The sequence below is a fragment of the Papaver somniferum genome, chromosome 4 (genome assembly GCF_003573695.1).
Source record: "Papaver somniferum cultivar HN1 chromosome 4, ASM357369v1, whole genome shotgun sequence".
Lineage (NCBI taxonomy): Eukaryota > Viridiplantae > Streptophyta > Magnoliopsida > Ranunculales > Papaveraceae > Papaver > Papaver somniferum.
The window spans coordinates 119810245-119831928 of record NC_039361.1 but is presented as its reverse complement, the minus strand read 5'-3'; the positions used below and the strand labels follow the sequence as shown (position 1 = coordinate 119831928).

Genomic DNA, 21684 nt, shown 5'->3' with positions numbered 1-21684 from the left:
ACGCGTCTTTCTTTCTTTGGTGTTGATCCCCTTTATTACTCGTTTCAAGCGCTCTCCTCTGTTAGTATAAGTACCTGTCTTGACAATTGTCTTGCTATTTTTCCTTCTCCCCAACTGTTCTTTCTTTTTCTTTCTGGGATTTTCCGTGGTCGTGATGGCACATCATCGGGAAGGTTATTCAGTATTCCTTGGGTCGACACCTGTCAAATAGGCTCGTCGTTTATCATTAGTTCGAGGAGAAGTAGATTGCTTAGTGACCCATCGTCGGGCAATGCATGCTCGTCTTTGGGCCGAGTGGGTGGAACAATCGAAGGTTTCCTCGGAAGCGCTAGGTCGTACTTATCAATTATTGGTGGATATGAATACTGAGTGTGTAAGGGCACGTCGTTCATTGGATGAGGCTCGCTCTTTGTTGGCAGAGGTTGATCAAGCTATCGACCATCATCGTGCAGTTTAGCCGTGGGCGTCTCACTCGTGCTTTCCTTTTGCTGTTTTCTCTTTTCCCTTTTTTTTCTTGTCTTGCGTTTCAAATGAGTGGCAGTTGAATTCATGAATGACTGTAATTAATTACCCTTCTATAAAAGGGAGTTTAACTATCTTTATTTTCTTTCTAAGTTTTAATCAATTTTTCTTTTGCAATGTCTCGTGTCCGCCTGGTCTTGGAAATAGTTCGTCTTGAACACCTTTTCCGGGTTCTTCCCATTGTTTTTAACCATCTCACCACTTGCCATGCTCATTGGGATATTTTCATAGCAAACTCGGAGCGTCTGATGGATGAAGGTCTCCTGCTGCCTCCTCTATTTTTCGTGTACTACCGCTATTATCAGAGGCGACGTTTGATAACATTCTTTCGTATACTTTCGGCGCTTCGTAGTAAGGACACAGTCGCCATTGCTCTGGCGCGAGCACAGGAGGAGCTCCGTCGGCTTCCTTGATAGTTTGGTTTAGAATTTCATTTTCTTGTTTCGGATGTACAACTTCCTTGATTAGTTTAGTTTTCTTGCTTCTGATGTAAGACTATAATTTGTTTCTTTATTGTTTTATGTGTTGCTCTGTTTGTCAATGTCATGGACGTAACCATTTGGTTTTCATGTTTCTTGCCATGTTTTATGAGTTCCTTCCTCACCCTCCCCCTTTTTGTTGGGAAGTTTCCGAGGTAGGGTCTCTTCCCATTCCGGTTAAATTTTGGAGGGTCGTGTATTGCCCGTGATTACCCTGTATAGATACGTGGTTAAGCATAGAATATGAAGGAAATAAATTCTTTGTTATAAGTTTAGATTATGCGGGGCTAGCCCGTGTTTGGCATGTCTGGGGTTCACTCCTCAGTGCCCTTTCTTTGTAGTGTTTTGTGCCGAGTATTTGGTTGCGTCAATATAAATTGACGAGTCAGGATATGCTGAAGTGGAGAAAGATGTAGAGTAGTAGAGGATGCATTGTTTCATTCAAGACAAAGGGTATCAGTGGGCATTTCCCTTGAGTTAAGACACTTGGACTATAGTTTATTTATGCATAGAACTTTATTAACCAGGTCCCATTGATTTTGGAGTTGCGTTTGCCTTTAATCTTGGTGTCATCGGCATGTTCGAGTTTGTAGTATCCAGATCCCCCGACTTTGCATATGCGGAATGGTCCTTCCCAGTTTGGGGCAAATTTGCCGGCACTGCCTTCTCTTTGGACATGTAGGGCTACGACAAGTACAAGTTTCCCCTTTTCGAAGTGTCTTTCTTTGACATGTTGGTTGTAGAATCTTGCTTGTCGCTCACGATATTGCTTGTTCTTGTATTCAGAAATATCCCGCCGTTCGTCAATCATGTCAAGGGAACGAAAGCGCTGACTGTCGAGGTCGACCCCACTTGCTGATAGGATTCGTGCCGAGGCTATAATCACCTCAGCAGGTATGATAACATCTTCTACGTATACCAAAATGTATGGTGAAGACCCTGTGGATGTTCGCTTGGAAATTCGGTATGCCATTAGGGAAAGTGGGAATTCTTCATGCCATGCTCTTTTGTTTTCGTAGAGGCTTCTGCTTAAGATTCTGAGCAAGGATTTATTAGTAGATTCCGCTTTCCCATTCCCCTGTGGGTAATAGGGGGTTGATACCTTTTGCTTAATTCGGAAGGCTCCCAGGAGCTTTGTTACATCGTTATTGACAAAGGGTGTACCATTGTCGGAAATGATGTACATAGGAATTCCGAAACAACATATTATGTGTTCTTTGATGAAAGTCGAGATCACTTCTCCGGTGGCTCCCTTTAGCGGTATAGCCTCAACCCATTTTGTGAAATATTCCGTGGCAGTGATGATGTATTCGTGTTGTTTAGATGATTTAGGGTTGCTTCGTCCGATGATGTCTAGCCCCCAACTATGAAAGGGCCATGGAGTACATGTGTCCTGGAGCATGGTATGTGGTGCATGGATTAAATTCCCATGGATTTGGCATTGCTCACACTTTTGCACATATTCGGTGATTCAATTTCCATTGTTGGCCAGTAATACCCTGCATCATGGATTTTAGTGAAAAGTCTTGCCTTTTCTTGGTGTTACCCGTCATGACTTACTTCCATGATGCGAGTGGCATTTGCTTGATCCACACATTTTAGCGTATTTTTATTAAAGCATCGGTGGAAGAGTTCCCCATCTATGACGAAGAATTTTCAGGCTCTCTTTTCCAGCTTCTTGGCTGCTTTTTTATCATCTGGCAGAGTCCCTTCAGTCAGATACTCGATGTATGGGGTCCACCAGTCTTCCTCGTCAATAATGAAGGCTTCCCTGTGTATCGGGGCTCCTTGACAAGCTTCACAATTGTCTTGAAAGGTTTGAGCTTGTTGTACCATATCTGGCCAATGAAAACCAGCCCGTTGGATCCTTCTCTGTAGGGGTATTTCGAGTCCAAGACCGCAGGTACGTTCATGAATTTTTTTGCTTGTTGTACCATATCTGGCCAATGAAAACCAGCCCGTTGGATCCTTTTCTGTAATAATTTTTTTGCTTCTATGCTTCCTATGCACCTGCATAGGATCCCCCCGGTGGTAATAAAGTATAATCCCCCAATTATTATTTTATATTTGCTCAAAGTCTTCCACGGCAACTGCCGATCCTCAGGTTGCTGCTTAAGGTCCTTTAGAATTGGACGTCGCCAGTCGTCTCCGTCCTCGAAAATGACGTCCTCAAACCAAGTTGATGGGATTGTGTTTTTTTACCACCGTGATGGTTTCTTCACTCACATTTATCATCTGCAGACTAGATGCTAAAGTGGCCAAGGCATCAACATGTTTATTAGTTGTTCTTCCCGTGTGGGCAAGTGACACACTCTCGAATTCCCCAATTAATCTCTGGGATTTGTCTCTGTATGAAGCCAATATCGGCTCTTTGACGCTAAATTCTCCTAACAATTGCTGTATTAGAAGATGATAGTCTCCTTTAACTTCAATGTCTTGAGCTCCAACGTCCCTGGAGATCTTCAACCCCAAAAGGAAAGCTTCATACTCAGCGGCGTTATTTGTGCATGGGAAGTCGAGTTTGAATGCTTTGGATATTAATTCGTCATCCGGGGTAATCAGAACAACCCCGGTACCCCCTTTGTCCCTGTGTGACGAACCATCGAAGTAAAGTAACCACATCTTGGATTCTTCTTCCACGGCTATTTCTCCGAGGATGTCTTCGTGGACAGGAGTTGTTGCACACCCTGGGAAGGCTGCCAACAAGTCTGCGATGGCTTGACCTAGGATCCCCTTGGGTTTTGCTGGTTGGAGGGAGAACTCAAAGAGTTGTACTGACCAGCGAGCCATTCGCCCGGACGGGATAGTGGTTGCGGAAAAGTAAGCTACCGTGTTTCCCGAGGCCACTACATATGTTTGATGTGCTAGTAGGTAGTGTATCAGTTTTTGTGTTGCTAAGACTAGGGGGAGTCACGCCTTTTCCGCTGGTGAGTAACGTAACTCTGTATACTTTAGTGCTTTGCTTATGTAATATATCGGGGTTAAGTTATCATTCCCCATATCTTGGACGAGGACAACACCGATTGCTTTATCTGTGTTTGCCACATAGAGGTATAAAGGTTCCCCCGGAATTTGTGGGCGCATTACATGCGGGCGCGTTAGAAACATTTTGATTTTTTCAAGTGCCATCTGTTGTTCTTCTCCCCATTCCCAATTGGACCCTTTTCTGAGTAGCGGAAGAAGGCTTTCCATGCTGGTGCCTAGAACTGGTATGAATCGTCGTACATAGCTGTTGATGGTGGTTTTTAGCTTAGGGTTAAAATCGTAAAATCGTAAAACTGACATGACGTCACTATGACCATTAGCACATTTATTGAATCTATCAGCATGTCTACGTAAGAATTACCAGGGTACCTTTTTTTTATGTGTCATGTTCCACGGCAGAACCCTTAACATTGACCGACATCATCTATTCCAAACCCTAATTCTCATGCTACCGCGCCAAGGCATGCCAACCATGCCAGACGCACTACTGTGCCAATGGCAAATCATGCCAGCCACATCTCCGAGCCAAGGCATGCCAACTATGCCATCCGCACCACTTTGCCAATGGCAAACCATGCCAGCCATATCTCCGCGCCAAGGCATGCCAACCATGCCAGCCGCACCACTGTGCCAATAGAAAACCATGCCAGCCACATCTCGACGCCAAGGCATGCCAACCATGCCAGCCGCACCACTGTGCCAATGGCAAACCCTGCCAGCCACATCTCCGCGCCAAGGCATTCCAACCATGCTAGCCGCACCATGTGCCAATGGCATGCCAAACCCTTGGCCCCACCATGCCAAGCCAGACGCACCTTGCCTTGGCCCCAACCATGGTAGCCGCACCATGCGCCAATGGCATGCCAAACCCTTGGCCCCACCATGCCAAGCCAACCGCACCTTTCCTTGGCCCCAACCATGGTAGCCGCATCATGCGCCAATGGCATGCCAAACCCTTGGCCCCACCATGCCAAGCCAACCGCGCCTTGCCTTGGCCCCAACCATGCTAGCCGCACCATGCGCCAATGGCATGCCAAACCCTTGGCCCCGCCATGCCAAGCCAACCACACCTTGCCATGGCCCCACCATGCCAAGTCGTCCGTGCCAAAGCCTTGGCCCCACTATGCCAATCCATCCGCGCCATTGGCCTTGGCCCCACCATGCCGGCCTTCCCCATGCGGCTACCAAAACGAAGGCGTGCAACGATCAACGACCACCCTTCCATCCTGGAGGTAAATCCTAGCCGTCCAAGGTCGCCAAACAACGCATGATAACCTTTGGCCCAAAACCCTAGTTTTGGCCATGCCAAACCGCACCATGGCATTCCATGCCACATGTGACAATGGCATGCCAACCACCTTGCTGCGCCACACCATGCCGGCCTTCCCTATGCGGCTACCAAAACGAAGGCGTGCGACGATCAACGACCACCCTTCCATCCTAGATACAAATCCTAGCCGTCCAAGGTCGCCAAACAATGCATGGTAACCTTTGGCCCAAAACCCTAGTTTTGGCCACGCCAAACCGCGCCGAGGCATGCCATGCCACATGTGCCAATAGCATGCCAACCACCTTGCCGCGCCACACCATGCCGACCTTCCCTATGCGGCTGCCAAAACGAAGGCATGCGATGATCAACGACCACCCTTCCATCCTAGATGCAAATCCTAGCCGTCCAAGGTCTCCAAATAACGCATGGTAACCTATGGCCCAAAACCCTAGTTTTGGCCACGCCAAGGCATGCCATGCCACATGTGCCAATGGCATGCAAACCACCTTGCCGCACCATACCATGCCGGTCTTCCCTATGCGGCTACCAAAACGAAGGCGTGCGACGATCAACGACCACCCTTCCATCCTGAATGCAAATCCTAGCCGTCCAAGGTCGCCAAACAACGCATGGTAACCTTTGGCCCAAAACTCTAGTTTTGGCAACGCCAAACCGCGCCAAGGCATGCCATGCCACATGTGCCAATGGCATGCCAACCACCTTGCCGCGCCATACCATGCCGTCCTTCCCCATGCGGCTACCAAAACGAAGGCGTGCGACGATCAACGGCCACCCTTCCATCCTAGATGCAAATCCTAGCCGTCCAAGGTCGCCAAACAAAGCATAGTAACCTTTGGCCCAAAACCCTAGTTTTGGCCACGCCAGACCGCGCCAAGGCATGCCATGCCACATGTGCCAATGACATGCCAATCACCTTGCCGCGCTATACCATGCCGGCCTTCCCTATGCGGCTACCAAAATGAAGGCCTGCAACAATCAACGGCCACTTTTTCATATAAGATGTAGATCTTAGCCGTCCAAGGTTACTAGCTAACGCATGGCAACCTTTGGCCCTAGTTTGGTCGCGCCTAAACAAAGCCAACACCCTAACTTTTGGCCGCGACTTAACTGGGCCACATTAAATCCATAATGATCATACTTTCATGCCACTGGCTACCAAACAAAAGGTTGCAATAATCAACGGCTAACTTTCTATTAAGATGCAAAATCTCGACCGTTGAAGGTCATTACCGAGCCGACAAGTCTCCCAAGCTTAACTTGCCATACAACAACAACATGCTACATGTTTTCGAGACATCAACACATGTTACAAACTGGGGGATGCTCATTGGGTATTGGTTTGGCGGTTTACAGCGTGCGGCGTACACTACGCTCGTTATAAGAAAGTGTCATAAGGATGAGGCGGTTAGTAAATACAGGGAGTAATGGTGAAACGCTTTATTTTATGGAACATCAATTCCAAGCGTTACCGGTTACCACCTCCTCCCATTTACTCACCCGTTTTCCATTTCTTAATAAGACCAGAGTACGTTTCACTTCGACTTGTATAAATAGACATTACCTATTTCCACCGAACAACAAGTTCTGGTCAGGAGCATACAACACTCAGATAACGTTGGCTAGCTTTCCCATATGTTAGCTTCCGACTTTCTGATACAAGTCATAAAACAGCTACTCTTCCAGAATCAACTATTCTGGTCTCAACGCTCTATTCGCTTCCCTCCCCAAAACCAACCCTTCTCCTCCTCTTTGTGATCGAAGCAAGTATGGAACGGCCATTTCTTGGTTTAGGCCGGATTTGTACATATTGATCTCTCGAATCTAAAGCACTCCCTTGCAGTACATTGTTTAGGGTTTAGACTCGTTTCTCACCCATACGCCCGAAATTACCGATATCAGCAGAAACCGTTTTCACCCTCAAACAATTGGCGACCACAGTGGGAGATTGATATTTCGGTTACAATGTCAATTTTCGACCATCGATCTCATGCTTCGACCCAGATATCAAGGCGGTAGAAGCAGGCGATCCGCTCAGGGATCGATGACTCTGTTACCAGAAGACCCGATTATCAGTCTTGACACGACGAGGGATGACTGGGGACTGCCTAGAGGTTAAAAGCGAACGATCTAACCATGGATCGACGACTCGATTATCAGATGAGATGACCGGGGAATTTCCACAATCACGGCGGTGCCTCCCGTAAAACTCGGTCTTACACCCGGAAGGTTCCCTTTTCATCAGGAGACCTGAAAAACCGAGTAAGTCTTACCTAGACAAAATACATGGTTTGTTATTTCAAGTTTTCAGGGAAATGATAAAACCGATAGCCATGTTATGTTTCACCCCATGTCATCTACCGACACACAACGTTCACGGTTCCATGGTTTTCCTGGGATGTTCGCGTCACTTGCAATCGTAACCAAGACAACATCATTCCCAAAACAATCCATTCCAAAATAATTTATTCCAAAATAATAATCCAAAACCCTCAAGGTAACATTTTTCTATCAACCCAAAAATCCAGGAAATCAAAACCATAAACTAGGCGTTTCATTTGCCTTTCAAAAGAAAAAAAAACCTAAAAATAAGAAGTTCAGAAGACAGAAATACATTCAAGGAAAGTTTTTCGACAATGACTTGCTCTTCTTAGCAAGAGCCTCCTTCGTTCTTTGGATAGACGCCCTCTTCAACTTCAGCTTCCTGGACAATTTTTCGACTTCCGCTTCCTGGTTCTTCATCATATCCACAGAAGGACCTTCGACTGTATCGACCAGCAACTTTTCAACCTCAGAGAAACCGTCAACGAACCAAGGAACATTAAACTCGAAGTTTACACAATGTCACGATGAAACCTCCAACTCGAGATTACATCCTCAGAAATAGTATTACCGGTCACGTTGCACATGTCGTCAATCGAAGACAAAGCTTCCTCCACACGCTTAACCAACGCAAATCGACTAGTAACCTTCTTGGTCGTGGCGATATGTCCGTAGCTTTCCCATATCTTGGTGTATAGCGTCGCATGTTTGGCTGGAACGCTAAATACCCCGATAAACACATGATCCGGATAAGGAACCAGGTATGGAGGGTTGAAAGTGGGCATGCGTCTACATCAGCAATCGGCAAGGGATTCCTAACGACAATTGCACCTGCGGTCACTGGAGTACTCTCCATTTTCTGAGTCACAACGACGTTTTCATCTCGATCAACATCCATTTCAAGGTCGCCCGGTGCGGCTGCCACAATTGGAGACAAAGCTGTATCACCACTAGTCTCCGTCTCAGGGCTATCTTCAGAAACGGTTTCCTCCTATGACATCACGGATTAGATATTTTCCAAAGAGAAAGAAAGAAAAAAAACATGCGGGAGACTCACTAATTCGCTTTCAGACTGGCTAGAGAAAGATTCAGCACTACTGTCGGAAGAACTACTCTCGCGATCACTGAACTCTGAGCTTTCATCCTTCTCGGGTTCCCCATCGCCACGGATAGGCTCAGCACCGCCACCCTCCATCTTGAGAAGCGATGTTTTCTGACTACTTGCAACTTTGGTAAAGGCGTTCACGCTGCTGAGACCCTAGGCAAGATACAAATACAGATACTCAGGAAAGAAACAAGGATATACATGATCCAACTAAAGTCAAGAGGAAAATCACACGTACCCGCGTATTGGAGAACTAAAAGTCGGTAGGGCTGTCGAAACTGTCTGGGAACCATCTGCACGGCTTTTAGATCTTCGCTCCTTCACTTGGGGACTATCTGCATTCGAGCTAACGGATTTTCGCTTGGGCGAAGAAGGATCCCTCAGTAGTGGATGCTCCACTAAAACCGCAGGAGAAGGCTTACCGCGACGGTTTTCTACCACATCATTCACGAATCCATGGAAAACGAGAAACTTATCCTGCCAAAATATGTTATATTTGGAGGTTGTTGATGGATTTCGTTCCGCAAGCAGGAAAGGGAGACTTTTACTCGACACAAGAATAGTAGCATCGAGAACAGTTGGCAACGAGACTTCTGGAACAACCGGCTGACGAACAAGTGGGACCCCTTGGTCAAAACCCATATGCCGAACCTCCCTATCGATATTGTAAGAGACTGCTTTGCAAGATCCTCGAAAGAAAGACGGCACATAACCGGGCGTGCAGCTTCGCATGAACACCATCTCTCCAACACTCATATCCTTTTTATCAGAAGACAAAGACATGCTCGGAGAAGGAGCAAAGGTACTGATCTGAGTTATGGACGCATGCACCGGAGCTCACGGACGAAAATTGACCGTGTGCGAGTTGTCAAGGAATCCAACCAGGTTCGAACCAATCTTTGGGCGCCTATTCGACCAGTGCAGTATCCTAGACCCCAGGACTCGGGAAGTACGACCAACGGTTTTGGAGCATACCTTTCGAAGTGCTCCCACAACCACACTTGAAGAAAGGCGGCATGAATATACGAATCCACTTTCATGTAACCATTTGAAGCGCACATGTCCGCGACCAGCTGATCCAAGTGTGTGTACAGAGAACCAAGAAACAAGCCGCCAATAAGGCGAACGACACCTTTTTCCAATTTTATGGCAAACTTGATAAGTTCCTGTCTTATCTCCTTCTTACCCGAGCCGTCATCGAAAATATCTCTGGATAACCAAAGAGCCAAGAACGCCGTGACATGAAGCGTACTATTCTTCTGATTCAGCTCCAACCCATCGGGAAACCACTGAGACACCCACCAGCCGTAGAAGCACCTCGTCTCGTTTTCTTTCCGAACGAATCATTTTGATTTCGCAACCAGAGCGGCGCGCATTTCTTCTTCATCTGCAGACAATTTGACATCGAGGTTTCCTATTACAGGAAGGTTCAGCAACACGGACGCGCTCTCTAAGGAGATAATCATTTCACCCCACCTGTATATGGCCGTGTGAGTGTCTGGACACCATCTGAAAATAAAAGCAACCAAGCCTGGAATATCTTTCCTAATTTGAAGTACTGCGGAAGCCGCGACAACATCAATGATCTGCACCTTGGTCAAACTGGCTTTTACACATCCCCGGCTCATCATGAATCTCATCTATTTCTCAAAGGGACGCAACGGACTCACAGATATTTTAAAGTCAATAGGAGAAGCATGATACTCTTTCCTCTGAAGACAAAACCTTATTACACCTCCTTGCCCAACCGACCGGGCCTCTCCTTCACTTTCGAGACCAGTCAGAAGAATCGACACATACTTTGGATGATTTCTCCTAATCGTGGCGGATGTTGTAAAGAACTCATCATCTATGTTTGGCTTGGAATTGCCAACATCTTTAGGTACGACAGAACTTTTCTCAAATGACATCCTAACGAAAATTCTCTCACACTACTTCCACCTTCGAAATAAATACAATGGAACAATACAAAGAGAAATTATTACGGAAAGTGCATGGAAATTATTTTATCAGACACAGGAGATCCATCCTAGACGCAAGCCAATTTGTTTCAAGGTCATAATGCGCATAGACAAAGAAATAGGGACTGACAGACCCTGCATCACCTCCTCATGCAAAGAACGTACCCTGCAGCGGGAAATTTGCGCCAGGATGAGGAGGCGTGCCCCATCACGGGATCCATACACACGGTCACACCAGGAAAAAGGAGTAAACCCTAGAAGCTAGGTTTTCGCGGGAAGGGAATGACAATTACCAGCTCATGCATGCATACTTTGCACGGTAATTGAGGCGGCCAACATCACTACGGTATTCAAGCCTAAATGATACTACAAGTTCGTGCAAAGCATACCTACGGCTAGGATTCATACCAAAGAAGAAGGACAACATTTCTACAATTTCACGAAAAGGTAAGCCTACAGCTAGGGTTTGCACTAACACAACAAAAAAATAAAAACAAGAAAAGCAAGTTAAAGAGGAAGTGTTGGAAGATATACCTGGGATTCGCTCATCCACTTTACTGTTACCACACGGATAGAATAAAAAAATAAATAGGTGTGAAGTAAAAGGAGAGGTCGGTCCTCCTTTTATAGGCGTGATACTTGGGGGTTTGAATAAGGAAAGGACTTCCTATTTGAGTCAAGTAAGGAAAAGAGGCAATCGGGCTCGCGAAGACCAATCACCATGCCAAGACCGTCCGTGCCATTGCCTTGGCCCCACCACGCCAAGCCGTCCGCATGCATTGACTCACCAAACTGCACCATTGCCTTGGCCCCACCATGCCAAGCCGTCCGCGCCATGACTTGCCGCACCAACACCGACAACTCGCCAAGCCAGCGTCATGATGTTCCCTAACCCAGCCAAGATGATGCATAGTCAGACTAATCCGACGATCTTCATCTCACCACTTCACGGTCTACACCACGAATAGAATCTACGCAAGTCCGCCAAACACGAGGATCATGGACTCTCCTTACCTGTCGAAAAATGTTAGTCGGACCTTCCTAATCATCTTTCCACGACTTGTCGTTTCGATTTTTTTCCTTGACCGTCACCATCTTATGCTTACCTCGCAAAAATGCTCCTGTTCCGAGCTAACCAGGGGACTTAATGTTGATGGTGGTTTTAGCTTAGGGTTAACATCGTAAAACCGTACAACTGACATGACGTCACTATGACCATTAGAACATTTATTGAATCGACCAACATGCCTACGTAAGAATTACCAGGGTACCTTTTATTTATGTGTCATGTTCCACGGCAGATGCCTTAACATTGACCGACATCATCTATGCCAAACCCTAATTCTCATGCTACCGCGCCAACGCATGCCAACCATGCCACCCGCACCACTGTGCCAATGGAAAATCATGCCAGCCATATATTCGCGCCAAGGCATGCCAACCATGCCATCCACACCACTGTGCCAATGGCAAACCATGCCAGCTACATCTTCGCGCCAAGGCATGCCAGCCGCACTAATGTGCCAATAGCAAACCATGCCAGCCACATCTCCGCGCCAAGGCATGCCAACCATGCCAGCCACATCTCCACGCCAAGGCATGCCAACCATGCCAGCCACACCACTGTGCCAATGGAAAACCATGCCAGCCACATCTCCACGCCAAGGCATGCCAACCTTGCCAGCCGCACCACTGTACCAATCGAAAACCATGCCAGCCATATCTCCGTGCCAAGGCATGCCAACCATGCTAGACGCACCATGTGCCAATGGCATGCCAAACCCTTGGCCCCACCATGCCAAGACAACCGCACCTTGCCTTGGCCCCAACCATGCTAGCTGCACCATGCGCTAATGGCATGCCAAACCCTTGGCCCCACCATGCCAAGCCAACCGCGCCTTGCCTTGGCCCCAACCATGCTAGCCGCACCATGCGCCAATGGCATGCCAAACCCTTGGCCCCGCTATGCCAAGCCAACCGCACCTTACCTTGGCCCCACCATTCCAAGCCGTCTGTACCAAAACCTTGGCCCCACCATGCCGGCCTTCCATGCGGCTACCAAAACGAAGGCGTGCGACGATCAACGGCCACCCTTCCATCCTGGATGCAAATCCTAGCCTTCCAAGGTCGCCAAACAACGCATGATAACCTTTGGCCCAAAACCCTAGTTTTGGCCACGCCAAACCGCGCCAAGGCATGCCATGCCACATGTGCCAATGGCATGCCAACCACCTTGCCGCGCCACACCATGCCGGCCTTCCCTATGCGGCTACCAAAACGAAGGCGTACGGCGATCAACGAACACCCTTCCATCCTAGATACAAATCCTAGCCGTCCAAGGTCGCCAAACAACGCATGGTAACCTTTGGCCCAAAACCCTGGTTTTGGCCACGCCAAACCGCGCCCAAGGCATGCCATGCCACATGTGCCAATATCATGCCAACCACCTTACCGCGCCACACCATGCCGGCCTTCCCTATGCGGCTACCAAAATGAAGGCGTTCGACGATCAACGACCACCCTTCCATACTAGATGCAAATCCTAGCCGTCCAAGGTCGCCAAACAACACATGGTAACCTTTGGCCCAAAACCCTAGTTTTGGCCACGCCAAACAGCGCTAAGGCATGCCATGCCACATGTGCCAATGGCATGCCAACCACCTTGCCGCACCATACCATGCCGGCCTTCCCTATGCGGCTACCAAAAAGAAGGCGTGCGATGATCAACGGACACCCTTACATCCTTAATGCAAATCCTAGCCGTCCAAGGTCGCCAAACAACGCATGGTAACCTTTGGCCCAAAACCCTAGTTTTGGCCACGCCAAACCGCGCCAAGGCATGCCATGCCACATGTGCCAATTGCATGCCAACCACCTTGCCGCGCCACACCATGCCGACCTTCCCCATGCGGCTACCAAAATGAAGGCGTGCGACGATCAACGGCCACCCTTCCATCCTATATGCAAATCCTATCCGTCCAAGGTCGCCAAACAACGCATGGTAACCTTTGGCAAAAAAAACCCTAGTTTTGGCCACGCCAAACCGCGCCATGGCATGCCAATCACCTTGCCGCGCCATACTATGCCGGCCTTCCCTATGCGACTACCAAAACGAAGGCCTGCAATAATCAACGACCACTTTTTCATCTAAGATGCAGATCTTAGCCGTCCAAGGTTACCAGCTAACGCATGGCAACCTTTGGCCCTAGTTTGGTCGCGCCTAAACAAAGCCAAAACCCTAACTTTTGGCTGTTCCTAAACTGGGCCATATTAAAGCCATACTGATCATAATTTCATGCCACTAGCTACCAAACGAAAGGTTGCAATAATCAACGGCTACCTTCCTCTTAAGATGCAGAATCTCGACCGTTGAAGGTCACCACCGAGCCGGCAAGTCTCCCAAGATCAACTTGCCAGACAACAACAACATGCTACATGTTTTCCACGAAAACACTCGAGACATCAACACATGTCACAAACTGGGGTATGCTCATTGGGTATTGGTTTGGCGGTTTACAGCCTGCGGCGTACACTACGCTCGTTATAAGAAAGTGTCATAAGGATGAGGCGGTTAGTAAATACAGGGAGTAATGGTGAAACACTTTCTTTTATGGAACATCAATCCAAGCGTTACCGGTTACCACCTCCTCCCATTTACTCACCCGTTTTCCATTTTTTAATCAGACCAGAGTACGTTTCACTTCGACTTGTATAAATAGGAATTACCTATTTCCACCGAACAACAAGTTCTGGTCAGGAGCATACAACACTCAGAAAATGTTGGCTAGCTTTCCCATCTGTTAGCTTCCCACTTTCTGATACAAGTCACAAAAAAACTACTCTTCCAGAATCAATTATTCTGGTCTCAACACTCTATTCGCTTCCCTCCCCAAAACCAACCCTTCTCCTCTTCTTTGTGACCGAAGCAAGTCTTGAACGGCCATTTATTGGTTTAGGATGGATTTTTACAGATTGATCTCTCGAATCTAAAGTACTCCCTTGCAGTATATTTTTTAGGGTTTAGACTCGTTTCTCACCCATAAGCCCGAAATTACCGAAATCAGCAGAAACCATTTTCACCCCCAAACAATAGGAAACCTTGCCTATCAATGCTTGAAGTTCCTCCTTGTTTTTCGGGACTGTCATTGTCATAATTGCTTTTGATTTATCCTCATCCATTTCGATCCCAGCCTTAGTGACTTTAAAGCCCAAGACCTTACCAGAGGTTTCCCAAAATGTGCATTTTGCTGGGTTCATCTTGAGGCCGTAACTCCGGCATCGAGACAAAACCCGCCGAAGGTTTGGTACGAAATCCGCCCTCTTCTTTGCTTTAACAATGATGTCGTCCACATATACTTTCATTCCCTATGGTTAAGGTCATGAAAGATGAGGGTCATAGCTCATTGATACGTGGCGCCTTCGTTCTTCAAGCCAAAGGGCATGACTACATAATAAAAACTCCCAAGTCTTGAACGGCTCCCATTAGTTTTGAAAGTTGGGTGTTCCTAATTATGCTCAGGATCGTTAACAGTTAGGCTCTTCATTTCTTGTATGACCTATTCCTCCTCCGCCATCATGCTCTCTTCGACGACATAGCGATACTTTTTCTTCCCGTTGGGTTGAATACAACATCGAAAGTATCCTTTTCGTTCACTCGTTTCCATTTTGCACTCCTTCTTTCCCCTGAGATCGTCCTCCGGGGTCGTCGGGTATTGATTGTTGTAAAAGGAAGCCTCGGGGAAAAGGTTTTTATCTTCGTCCTCAAATGGATTCTCCGTGGCTGCTACACGCCATTCTTTCCCTTCGCACAGAAACTTAAGACATTGGTGATCTGTGGAAGATACTACTCTGTGTCGTTGTAGCCACGGCTGCCCCAGGATGATGTGGCATGTTAAACTTTCTTCGGTTACATGGAAAAGTTCTATGGGCTTAATGGGTCCAACCGTGATCTCTATCTGTATCGTTCCAATCGTCTTCTGTCTCTCCCCGCTGAAGTCTTATACTTTAGTATTGAAACGTCTGATCGCAACCGGCGTAATGCGCAATAGGCAAATGGTATCTTGGGAGATTATATTTAATGAAGCGCCGGTGTCCACGAACGCTCGGTTAAGGGTGTTCTTCCCTACCCCGACTGTGATGAATAGGGGGCGTAAATGCCCTACTTCAGCCATCCGATCTTCTTCAGAGAAGGTGATTTGCTTTGGGAAATGTCTCTCCAAGTATTCATGAAGGTCTTCCCCGACAAAAATGTTTAAGATATGCTCACAAGCCAGCTCTTGTTGGTGTTCGGTGAACCTGATATCTCGAAAGAATTTAGAGAACACTTCCCGACATTCCTCTCGTACAGCTCTGTCTTCCGGATCATCTCTTCCTACGACATCAAAAGGGAGTTCTACCCCGAACTTCTTCTCAACACACATAGAATCTGATCCTTCTTCCTTCCGTTGGTGCTCTGCCAAAGCTATCTGATGGGTCTTGACTAAGTGATTGATAAGTAAGTTTGTCTTGACCCCGGATCCCCAGAGTCGAGGTTTTTCAGAGTTAATGTTTTTGACGTATTGGTACCGAGGACTAGTCCCCAGTGAATTCGCCAAATGTAAACACCCTTAAATTATCTTAGGGTAATGTGGAGACTAATCCCAATACACAATACAATTATCTGGAGAACTCTACTCTTTTAGGGAGAATTCCTTGCTTTTATAGGCAAAGCCCCACATGTGGATACCGTACACCTGTACCTTAATGCCTTTTCTAGTAAATCTTCCATTATTAGCCGTACACATGTACTATCACACGTGGGACTATTTGGGCGCCCATCGGTTATTATCTTCAGGGCAGCCTGCCTTTGGGGCAACCCGCCAGCGCACATGACGACCCCGGTCTTGGGAATGGTGGCTTTGGCTCATACCCAAAGCCCCATTATCGTCCCCGGCACTTAGTCAAATTCCCATGTTTACAGTGTGCAGGTAAAATGCAAGAATCATTTGCTAAGTTTCTGTAAAGAAAGTCACTCTGATTTTAAGAAACTGATTCTTACTTGATCTCTCTTGAAAACATTTGTTTGTAATTGAAATTTTCTCTCCATATAAAGACACAAGTAAAATTGATACCATCCTGAAATCTAACAACATATTGAACGTCTAGACATTAATCTAGAAAGCTTCCGATTAGATAACCGAAATCGGGACACAGAATCAGTATTTCTAGCGTTGCTTGTTATTCTATTTGCTGGGATTCCCATTTGTGTTGTAAGCTTGACTACTTGTTCCTCGCTGTCGATCACATGGTCGAAGCATATATACCTTCCGCGCCCTCCTATTTTTCCCATTGCTTCATATACACGAACATGTGCTTCGGCTACTTTACTTACATCAGAACTGGCTAAAGTTCCTACTGCATACATCTCCTGTGCTCCTGCATTAAGGGAATTAAAGTTAGTATTTTACTGAATCTAATGACATACCAAGAGGGAGATTTCTTATGTCTCTTGCTAATCCCTTCCGAAAGCCGAAAACAACAATACCTTTGAGGTAGGCGATTGAAGATGTTGGGTTTCTACGACATAGTTCAGGACCGGTAATAAATCCTGGGCAGATGGTAGCAAGCTTAACATCGCTATGTTCGGCCTTTTTCCATGCAGCCTTCTCCGCCATTGTCTTACCCAATGCAAGCCAAAGCTGTAATTTTAAGCATCAAATGTTAACTTTTTAGACATTGAAATGTAGCAATACATGAGTACTCCCACATGTGACGCATCTGGTTGCCAATCAGTTGGGACATTTTCCTGCAGTTTCAACCTGAAACGACATACCTTCTTTTCTCTGCAAACTGATTCATCACTCCAGCAAGAATGATCAAGTAATTGAGGCAGATCATTAAGATTGTTGTCGCGCCAAACACATGCCAAGAGAGACGATGTGAATACACATTTCCGAACTGAAGCTGTCTTTGAGCAAGCCTCCATCACATTCTGACTTGCCTTTACTTCCAGGTCAGCCATCGATTTCTATTAACATGAACATCAAAAAGACCATAAGAAAATAAGAGTTGGCCACTGAAAAGCAACACAACCTGACATCGAATATTAAGCATTACATGATGTTTAACCAGCAGCAAAGCATGACAGACGGTGAATATAACTTGCACAGTGGCCCCTAGCCCATTCCTTCCGATGAGAAACTGATCACCAGCCGTTGACCCTTGTATATGCGCTCCAATTTATTCATCCCATTAATTATTTTTTACTTGTTACAAAATTTAGTATTATCGTTACATTTTCATTCTAAACAACACGTGGCTTGCGCACAGTCTAATCTATGAAAAACTACTTTTATTTTCAACAGTAACTCACAAGAATGAGGCGGCTCGGACATTCCCACGATAGGTAACAGAGACCACTCATGTCGACTAAAGAATACATAACTCATTTGAGCCCAAATGCATTTTCCACAGGTACCTATCGAACAGTATGCCGAATCACCTTTTGATTTGCTCCATGTAGTGTGGGGTATGAACCGCATGACAGTGAGCCATGGGTTCAACTTTAAACATTTTTTAATTTATCAATTTCAGTACAATCCAAACAAGAAAAAGATGATAAGGTTCAAATACTCACTATTGTTGTGTTTTTACACGATTAATGGCAATCAAGAAACAAAAGATTCCCTAAATAGTCGATTCAAGTTATTCGATACAAGTTCTAACAGTAAAACTCAAACAGATACAGGATGAGTTGCACCACTGTACAACAGTTAAAAGGTCACACTGCAGTGTATAACAACTATTTTGAGTGTGGCTTCTGTCACTTACTAATCAATTAACAACTAACAATTTTGATGACATAATTTGTCTCTTTTCAATTGGTTTTATCTAGAAGAAGCTAAACTCGCACGTATTACTCAATCTTTTTTAAAATGAAGTTAAGAGGAGAATCTAGAATCACTATTTTCATAACTACTTTGATTAATTTATGAAAATTATTTCAATATTACATCCTTGATTAACAAACCATGTCACCTTCCTCAGGTCCATATAAAGACTAGTCAAATTGTTGCATACGCTAAAGACGACCAATATTTCATCCAGGAATATGAAGTTAATTTGACAAGAAACCATCCACAGCGTCTCAAAAACATGCTCGCCCCTTGGCATTTTCACTACTGCACCAAGATACAACTTGGAGACTGATAATTTTATTACTAATAGGAGTTGGAAGTTTGGAACACCTACTTATTTAAAATTCTAGTCTTTAGATTTATGGTTGTATGATCCTAAGAGTTAGACAACATATTTCCATAATCCAGGTGACTGTGTAACCTCACTAAAACTATAGTACATTCGAAATCAGCCACTTATGGCGGCTAAACTAAATGCCTAAATTAATAAAAAGATGCACCCAACTTGATCACAAGTGGTAGTCCAAGTCTAAGCCCTAGTGGGTTTACTTAGTAAAAAGGAGTTTTATTTTAATCAGCTGCGCATTTTAGCACCAAGAGGGAAGGTATGCTAAAATGAATGTAGAGAGAAAAAGAGCTTGAGAGAGAAAAACGTACGGAATAGCCGGAAATGCCAGCGGGATCAGCGAAAGCAGAGGTGTGAAATACGCCACAGCATCCTTGAAATGCATCACACAAGCTTTCAACCTCATTCAATTTCGCCATCACTACTCCCCAATTTCGCACCCTTCCGAAACTGTCGCTATTACTACTGCGACTATCACTAGCGTTGCTATTACTGTCGTTGTTTCTAATTTCATCAAATTCTTCAATTTCTCTCAACTTCTCCAAATCATCTGTTAATTTCAAACTCAAAATCACAAAAATGAGAAATTTTAAAAAATCTAATCAATCACAAAATAATTAAGGAATCGAACGATGATGAAAATCTTATCAGTACAATACCTTGATTTTCGATAAGGATTCTGACAGTGTAACCATAATCAAGAAGGCGATTAACAATAGCAAGTCCCAAGAAAGAAATACCACTAGTGACACAAACCAACTTCTCATCAATCTCATGGTCATCTAACATCTCATCCCTTCTCATGTCTCTAATCTCTCTGTTGGGGAGTTTCTCAAATTCTTGACAAGCGGGGTTGTTTTTTGATGAATAATAGGTTGTACTAGTGGTGCATCCCTGCAGCAACAATCTACGGAACTCCTCTAAATCAGCTTTCAGAATCTCACTTGTTCCCATGATACCCATTTCTCAAGAATCAGAGAAAAGAGAGAAAGAGAAGACGTTACAATTAGATAGCTAGGATAGCAACGGAAGAGGGTAAGTGAATGAATGAAATTTGGTACTCTTGTGCTACCAGCTACCACACCATGTGCTTCTTAAATAAGAGTACGGTGATTCTGGCACCTACCCTTCCCTTTCCTTACTTAAATGGATAGGTAAACCATCCGAGATTAGACGTGGAACCCAAAAATGTAAAAAAAGAAGTTACTAAGAGCTAAGAGCATCCGTAATCACGGGTTTAATACCTTACGGGAGGCCACCACAGTCCACAGTGGAGAGGGCATGAAACTATTTATGCCACATAGGGTAAACTTGAGTGGCAATTATACTTTTTGATCTTTTTTTATCAAATTTGACGGGCCGAGTATAAAATATGATACCGTATTTGATTAACTAACTGGTACCAAGGAGCAAGAGCAAGATATAGGGCTACCTCCACTGAAGAAGCGGAAACTCTAGCTGTTTTTGAAGCCGCGGAATGGGCAAAAGAGAAGAACTTAACAAACTTCTCTTTGGAAGGAGACTGCAAAAATGTGATGGACTATTTGAATGGTATGAGTTCTTCTCTCTTTTGGCAGGTACAACGATTACTTGACGAAGTTAAACAAATGATGTCGGAAGTGATTAATTTTCTAGGGTATCTGTTCATTCACAGAACAGGTAACACTTCAGCGGATTTGCTCACTAAAGAAGTTAGATCTTCCAGGTTTTTTCAACAAACATGAGTTCATGTACCGGCTGTTATTAGACGTTCTCTTTTATTCGAACAAGCTAATGTATTTTCTAGTGTTTCTACACCAGAATCCCTGGAATCCATTAATGAAACGTTATGTAACTTTGACACTTCGGTTTAGTTTTGAATGAATATATTTGCTTATCAGAAAAAGAAAAAAAACTGAAAATGGGCTATTTGGCCAAAAAGGTGTTATATATGGTTCAAATGGACACATAAGGTCTGGGTCAAATGGACAGTTAAAATAAAAAAAAATCAAATACAGACCATAAAACACCTCTTCTTCGTTATCCTCTCCCATTTCCCATCACAGATCTCTTCTTCGTTATTTTCTTCCTCCCCCATCAAAACCAGAACCAAGCTCTTTCCAAGATCTCTACCATTAATATCATTATCGACAAACAAGACCATCATCGTCACGACCACAAAACACTAACACCAAAATCTCTCAGATTCTTCATCGTCTCCATCAGCAATACAGATAACTGGATTACAATGCGTTCATCATCGACACGACCACCTCTATTACCGATTGTGATTTAGGTTCTTCAAATTCTCTAAATTATTGAAAAGAATAGTATTATGCTGTTATCATCTATCAATTCAAGACGAATACCCGTAAGTTTCTTAACCCTAATTCATGTTTTTGATTTTAATTTTAGGAAAAACATGTTTTTTTGATTGAAATGTTGAAATAGAAATAAAATTAGGTTAAAAATGTTGTTTGATTACCATTAATATAGAATCATGTTTGAATGTGGTCATGTGAATTCAGATTTTTGGTTGTATGTTGATTTTACAAAGATATGTGTACTGATATAGCTTATTTTGAATGATTTGAACTATATTATACTAGGATGAAAACCAGTTTCATCATGTTTTGGATAGAGATCGAATTATTTTCATCCATGTTATACTATGATGAAAACCAGTTTCATCATGTTTTGGATTGAGCTGAAATTGACTTTTTCCATATTATACAAGGAGGAAAATTGGTTTCATCCTGTTTTGTATTTGGTGGGAAGAATGAAATCAGTTTCATCTAGTTT

General features: G+C 44.9%; 2 protein-coding genes across 2 annotated transcripts; both read right to left on the bottom strand.

Annotated features, from left to right (window-relative positions):
* Window positions 1-1503: 1503 nt before the first annotated feature.
* LOC113273056 lies at window positions 1504-2403 on the bottom strand. Its single transcript, XM_026522826.1, has one exon. The coding sequence runs from the start codon at window positions 2401-2403 to the stop codon at window positions 1504-1506; it is 900 nt and encodes a 299-aa protein (XP_026378611.1).
* A 14282-nt stretch (window positions 2404-16685) lies between these two features.
* Window positions 16686-20020, bottom strand: LOC113276453 (cinnamoyl-CoA reductase-like SNL6). Its single transcript, XM_026526055.1, has 5 exons — window positions 19563-20020; window positions 19215-19453; window positions 17474-17668; window positions 17186-17339; window positions 16686-17076 (listed from the first exon to the last, which is right to left on the bottom strand). Exons 1-5 carry the CDS (start codon window positions 19864-19866, stop codon window positions 16784-16786), a joined length of 1185 nt encoding a protein of 394 aa, XP_026381840.1. The 5' UTR covers window positions 19867-20020; the 3' UTR covers window positions 16686-16783.
* Between the last annotated feature and the right edge of the window lie 1664 nt (window positions 20021-21684).

Coding starts and splice junctions, on each gene's coding strand:
- LOC113273056 (XM_026522826.1), bottom strand. CDS start 2,403: ATGCTCCAGGACACATGTACTCCATGGCCCTTTCATAGTTGGGGGCTA.
- LOC113276453 (XM_026526055.1), bottom strand. CDS start 19,866: ATGGGTATCATGGGAACAAGTGAGATTCTGAAAGCTGATTTAGAGGAG. Junction 17,669..19,214: donor CTGGCATTTCCGGCTATTCC/GTACGTTTTTCT, acceptor TCATGTTAATAG/AAATCGATGGCTGACCTGGA. Junction 17,077..17,185: donor TTCAATCGCCTACCTCAAAG/GTATTGTTGTTT, acceptor CCCTTAATGCAG/GAGCACAGGAGATGTATGCA.